The sequence below is a fragment of the Plasmopara halstedii genome (assembly GCF_900000015.1).
Source record: "Plasmopara halstedii genome assembly, contig: Scaffold_650, whole genome shotgun sequence".
Taxonomy (NCBI): Eukaryota; Oomycota; class Peronosporomycetes; order Peronosporales; family Peronosporaceae; genus Plasmopara; species Plasmopara halstedii.
In genome coordinates this window covers 1,257,896-1,264,510 of record NW_020187567.1, presented here as the reverse complement: position 1 = coordinate 1,264,510, position 6,615 = coordinate 1,257,896, and the positions used below count along the sequence as shown (strand labels likewise).

General features: G+C 42.6%; 3 protein-coding genes across 3 annotated transcripts; 2 read left to right on the top strand and 1 right to left on the bottom strand.

The window, feature by feature from the left end:
• Nucleotides 1–335: 335 nt before the first annotated feature.
• On the top strand, nt 336–1,961 carry PHALS_12884 (Phospholipase D, Pi-PLD-like-2; the record flags this gene model as incomplete). The annotated part of the gene is made up of 1 exon (XM_024728524.1): nt 336–1,961. One exon carries the CDS (start codon nt 336–338, stop codon nt 1,959–1,961), a length of 1,626 nt encoding a protein of 541 aa, XP_024578993.1.
• An 850-nt stretch (nt 1,962–2,811) lies between these two features.
• Nucleotides 2,812–4,242, bottom strand: PHALS_12883 (glycoside-pentoside-hexuronide :cation symporter family; the record flags this gene model as incomplete). Its single annotated transcript, XM_024728523.1, has 1 exon — nt 2,812–4,242. One exon carries the CDS (start codon nt 4,240–4,242, stop codon nt 2,812–2,814), a length of 1,431 nt encoding a protein of 476 aa, XP_024578992.1.
• Nucleotides 4,241–4,592, top strand: PHALS_14641 (uncharacterized protein). Its single transcript, XM_024728522.2, has one exon. The coding sequence runs from the start codon at nt 4,384–4,386 to the stop codon at nt 4,561–4,563; it is 180 nt and encodes a 59-aa protein (XP_024578991.1). The 5' UTR covers nt 4,241–4,383; the 3' UTR covers nt 4,564–4,592.
• The last annotated feature ends 2,023 nt before the right edge of the window (nt 4,593–6,615 follow it).

Sequence of the window (6,615 nt, the reverse complement as noted above, 5' to 3'; positions counted from 1 at the left end):
TTGCCGGCAAGCGCTGAATCAGAAGTAATCAATAGATTTCTAAACCGATTGGGCCTGGATTTGTTACAGAAATGACTATTTTGACTAATTTCATTCTCGAAAAATGACTATATTACTGGAAAATTGTCAAAATAGTCACCTGGTCATGTGGCTTGCAGAATAGTATTTTAAAACCCTTCCCAGCATCTTTTCATACTAACAAGCAGAATTATTACATGCATCAAAGTATTATGGCAATATTTTTGAGCTTTAGACGTAATCATATGATCACTTGGGTTGTCAGGCATCCTTCATTCCACGATTTGCTTCGAGCATAATACCAACATTTCATCTCAATGTCTTCCTTTTCTTTAGGTGAATTGTCTGAAGGTTTATCTAAAGCGTTTGACTTCATCGTCGACTCGTACCATTTACTGAAGAGAAATATCAAGCATGCAAATGCGCCTTTTGATCAGCCTTATCTTGAGCCAGCGCAATGGTTTTTGACAGAGGAAGAGATGATACGATCACGGAACGGATCTCAGAGGGATGGTTTGGATCTCTACACGACCGGCAATTATGTGGAGCTATATGTTGCTTCTGCTGAGTTTTTCAGTGACGTCGCCGACGACATTATATCCTTGGGTCAGGGAGACCTAGTGTATCTCACAGGATGGGGAACGAGTAATGTGCCATTTAAACCGCAAGAATCCGACACGAAGCTTTGTGACTTAGCTGAGGGTGCTGTCAATCGTGGTGCTGATTGGCGAATGCTAGTGTGGTCTAACATCATGGAACGAGCTCAGAACCATGAGGTGCGCGACCTGATCAATGCACTACCACCACCGGAAAAGTATGGTCCGGCCCGTTTCGTATACGATGATCGTCTACCATTTCCTACTTCTTCGCATCATCAAAAGTCAGTGATTATACGTAAGGGTCGAGAACTTCTAGCCTATGTAGGTGGAGTTGACCTTACGAGTGATCGCTGGGATACCGTCGAGCATGATCAAGCCGAACTTCGTGAACGTACAGGAATCAAGGCCCAGTATAACGGCTGGATAGACGCCCATGCTCGCGTGGAAGGTCCTGCTACCATAGATATAGCGCAAAACTTCCTAGACCGTTGGAATTCAGAGCCCAAGCCATCACAGGATTTGATGGACAATCTACTCGACTTCGAAAATCCTCCCTATTCAGCACTCCCTAACATTGATGAGACGCCACTGGATATAATTGATTATGGTCCTCACGCCGTGCAGGTGTGCCGCACATACAGTCCAGATTATCGTCACTATGATTTTGCACCGCAAGGCGAGCAGTCCATTTTCCACGCACGGATCAAAGCTATTCACAATGCTCAAAACTACATTTTTATCCAAGATCAATACTTTATTCTGGTACCAGAACTGCTGAAAGCAGTTATTGACATTATGCCTAGCATTGAGCGACTCATTGTCATTATGCAGCGGTCGGTTGAGGCAGAATACACAGGCTATGCTAAGTACCTCTTTGACATGGTGTCTCCTATTCAAGAAAAATTTCCCGCTAAGTTTAAACTTTACACAACGAAAAAAGCGCGCGAGCTGTACATTCACAGCAAACTAGTTATTGTCGATGATGTGTACGTGTCGTTGGGCTCTGCCAATTGGAACCGCCGCAGTATGACAAGTGATACGGAGATCGGTATTAATATTGTGGACACAGAGCTGATAAAGTCACCGGATGAGATCATGGTCAATAAACTCGCTCGCGACTTCCGAATTCAAAAATTTATGGAGGCGACAAAGTTGTCATACGATGAACTCGACGCTATGACGTTTCTCGAGGCATGTGATGCATTAGAGGCTGCAGCTCATGACGATGGTATAAGTTTAATTGAGCCATATGCTGCAGAATACAAGGCGCAATTTCATCTTGTGTCGGATGGTCTCCGCCAGATCGTTGATCCTGATGTAGTCGAGAAAATGACCAGTAAGTAAGTAGTCTTCTGGATCACCATATCTAGTCAATGTATAGCACACCAACTTATTTAATAAATAATTGGAAATCACGAAGCTGTCAACACCAGCACGTCATTTTGAATGCAGCTAACACCATAGAAAGAGTCCAACATTGTCTTCACACGCACTTGGCGTAACTCGACCTTACAGTTTGTGGAGATGTAATTATCGAACTACGGGTTTGCTCACATCACTAGCGACCTCTCTTATTTACTTTGTAATTCACTCATTTTTTGCTCATGGTCTCACTTTTATGTATATTTCAAAGCATAAAACAAATGGTTTTAAGCACGTCCGAAGTTCGTAGTTTTGGTCCGGAAGGTGAGTATATTTAGTAGTACTTTACTTATCTTTAAGCTTCGCTTATGTTGATCGTCGATCTTAGCGACTTCTTAACCTTCTCTAGCCACGCGTTTCCACAATTTCCGAAGGCAGTGGGATTCGGCTCTTTTTGCACAAAAAAAATGTCACGGAGTGAATTAGTTACACACAAACGTCCGATAGTGCCTAAGGAGTAAAACTAGCTTTTGATGTTTTCATCTTATCCTTGGCAATCTGGTGATCAAAAATTTGTGTAGACTATTCTCAGCAGCTGGTGACCCGAATAGTAATTTAGCCTATCTATATAGCCTACTACTACTGTTAACTGATGAAATAGTCTTGTTTAAATTTGCGATGCAATTACGCCATTGATAAATGTGCATAAGTGAGTTTGAATACCATGAATATTATAAAGGAAAAAAGTATCTGAAAATCGACATTATGGGGAGCTACCAATTTTACAACATGGTTTGGATCTTAATTCAGTCTTTTGCCCTCTCAGATCAATTTACATGGAGTACATTTCCATCTTAAAAAAGATCATTGTGACTAAAAACCCAAGAGCACTCATCAAACCGCCCAAAAAGACTGGAAGTTTGTAACCAAGCGACGTTTCAACAAGACCAGAACCAACGGCAAAGTTCAGAAGTTGACCAAAGCAATTGGCTGAGTTTAGAGCACCAACGTACATACCAATATCCTCGTCCGGACCAAAGACATGAACGACGGCGGGTACAATGAGCGAGAACCATGCAGCTTGGGTAATACTGGTGGTAGCAACAACAAAGACATTAAACGTCACATTGCTCGTCCACGCCATGATCATCAAAAACATTTGAGGAATTGTCGAAACTGTTAGAAACCACCTTGCACCAATTTTGCTTACAATAAGTGGAATGGTCCAAGAGTAGAGATAACCAATGACGTTAAAAAGCAGATCAGCTCGACCGCCAGCAATGCCAACTCCACGGTTGTATGCATCTTGCTCAGGAGTGCAAGGATCACACGTATCAGCGTTATCCGCCGAGCCATTGTAGACTTCCAAACCAAAGAATTGTCCTTTGTTTCCGTTGTACGCTGTGAATCCGTATTGAATGAAAAAGAAGCCGACACCATAAATGACAAGTACACCAGGAAGCGTGCGTATACCGGTGTACACGGACGCAAAGGCGTGTCCAATTCGACGACAAGTCGATACAGCATCGACCTTGCTTGCGTCAAGTGGAGTCTCTTTTGAAAAAATTACAGCAACAGTGATGCAGATAAACATTGTGACTGACAACATCCACATAAATTCATGAAGCGTCTTGTGAGCTGCTCCAAAGAACTCAATGTAGCCAGCAACCAGGAGGGAGCCCAGTGTTGACCACGCTTGACTTAAAGCAGCACCCGTTGTCTGGCGATCACCGGAAAAATCTGCGACCAGAAGCATAGCTGGAGTTTGTACGACGTTGACAGTGATGTCCATCCACAAATAGAAAAACACAGTCAGGATGGCTGTGAACGTCCGGTCGGTTGGCTGATCGTCTTGACCGCTGCCATGGTCACCCAAAGCTTCGCCCATTTCACGTGTGTAACTCATGGCAATCCAGCAAATGATGCTCAAAGTACCTGCAACAACAAGGTACGGACGACGTCGACCGAATTGGGAGGTAGTACGGTCGCTGAGGACTCCGGCACTGGGACCAACTAGCACGCCGACAACAGGGCCAATAAATTGTGTGATTTGAACGGCGAATCTTGGGAGCATTGTCGACAGGTACGGACCAAGAGCGGCCCACTGCGCCGACCAAGCCATGGTGATTGCCATACGTGGCATTGAAACAGCAAGAAGTAGCCAGATAGGCGGGTGCGACAGTTGAGTATTTTCAGTGTTGCCCTCCTTGTAAACGTGCTTGGGTGAGCTTTCAATGTCAAAACCTTTATCGACATCGGCCATGGTGAAGGAATGGACTCTGGTAGTTAGAGTAAAGAACGTCAGCCCAAGAGGGCAAGTTGGAAAATGACTGAAACTCTTAGTCTACTAGACTTTTAACACTTGAAGAAAAGCATTTTTTTTGCAACAATAACAGCCAGAGCGATGGTCTACATAGTACAGACCTCTGTTGTCACCTCGGGCAGATGGGAAATGCTGGGCAAGACTTGCGGGCTGGACTACGTGCGGCTGATCCGTTTCATGACGAACGAAACAAGTTCGTGGTTTGGATTGCAACTCTTTGAAAATATGGTTTTTAGATACTGTATGATGTATTCCTCCTAGCAGGCGCATTCTCTGGCTCTACATCTACCGATCGTTTTAATTCTTGATTATCATAAAATATGACATATCCGCGGGTATTGTAAGAAGACAAAAGTTCCTGTGATATATTGATAGTTAGCTGCCTGTGTGCTATACATTCAAAGCAGGAGACACGCGGACGTTTGTGTTTATTTGGATATAGTAAATGAAACTGAAGCACGAAAGGCGATTTCTCGATCACTCTGAAGAATATATAATTTGAAACTGCCTTAGAATCACACGACATAATCTTAGACTGTACAAAATCTAAAGCTAAGACGGGACACGAACATATGATTGAAGCTCCTTTCATGAGTCCGTACTGCTTCCAGCACCACGGCTTTCCCTATCATCAAATCTCATTTCTTCTTCTTGGATCATTTAGGTGATCTGCTGAGTAGTATGAAACGCTAACATTTGTCTTGTTGTACAGCAAATGCGCCAGTCTTATCCATTTAGGCTGCGAAGATTAAATCTGAATTTCCAGACATATTGAAAGTCTTCAATATGTGGAGGTCACTAGAGACAAGATGTGCTCAATCACGTGTCGACGATAATATCATCAATCGTCTCTGAAGCAAATGATAAGGCAATGTGAATGCTGAATCACTTAAAATTTTGACGCCAAAGCTAAAGGTTCGATAGGAACATATAGCTCCTCGCATGGGCATTTTTTGCCCCATTTTATAAAATCAAGGAATTACATAGAATTAACAAAGAGTCTTTCTCTGCAAGCTCCGATAATTTGAATTGCGTCGACCGACGACATCTCCTCATAACCTGCCCGAATCTTTCTATTCCCGCACGTTTCATCCTATTTCCCATCATCCTCCATTAGCACCACAATAATTATGATCGACAAGGTGCGAGGTATCAACTGACAAGAGTGGTAACATCAATCACTTAGTAGCATAACGCCGCCACACATTTGGTCGGCAAGAACGAATTTGTGTCAGATTGCCTTTGTTGATGACGCTGTAGTAGCGAGGTGCAACTCCTTACCTAATCATCACCTAAGGAGTAACAAGATTATTTTTAAGCCATACAATGGTCAATTTTGGATGATAATCGATTGCAGAAAAATTGCTTTTACAATCAGGCATAATGAAACTCTATGATCAACCTAAAATCTGCGCTATGATTTATCATCTAGCTGGCTTGAATGTGGCTGACTCTGAGATAAGTTTGCTATCTTTAAAAGGGTTATTCAATACTAGATTCGTGGAAAGGCATAATATCTGGGCACCCCTCATTCAAAACGTCCAGTGCTTTACTGGCTTCAAGCCTATCGATGCACGTATAGTACTGTCGTAGACTTATGGGTAGCAATCGTGATGCAGAATGATAAGCAATGGTAAGCTTGTCTACCGCGATCTATCAGCAGCACTTTTACAATTGTCGTATCGACTTATAGACTTCTATGGTGATCCAAACCGCAATATTTAATCCCTACCGTCTATAGCCAATGAGTCATCAATCGTATAGTCTGCAAGCTACAACGACCACAAATGAGTCATAAATCGATTAATTACACTGTTTTGCATGCTATCCAGAAAAAATCCCTGTCTCAGTTTCGTGTGATCGACATGTATGTTGACAGAGGAACCATTGATTGTGCAAGATTCTTTAGCTAACGCATAGAAGGTGGATTCGTACACATCGTGGAGGTGCTAAACCGAGAGTTTTCCAAGGAACTGATACTTGCACTCGCCCAAATTTGAAAGTTTACGCTTAATAGTAATGCGAAAAATTTATGATAAAGCTTTATATAATGCATAGCGTGAGACACATGTCCCAGGGGCTTCTCCTTTACAGTGTCCCATCTCTAATCAAAATATTACTTTACCTGATATTTTTTTTATCTATACCGGTTCTTACTCAGTATATCAAATGGGGGAGTTAAGACAAATTTGTAAGCACTTTCTGAAAATTTTGCAGTAGCAACAAAAATGTCTGGGTCAATGCCTCCTCTGTAACGATCCCTAATAACAGGGGTGTGTGTGTCACACGAGATGCGCATGATGTGATCACACT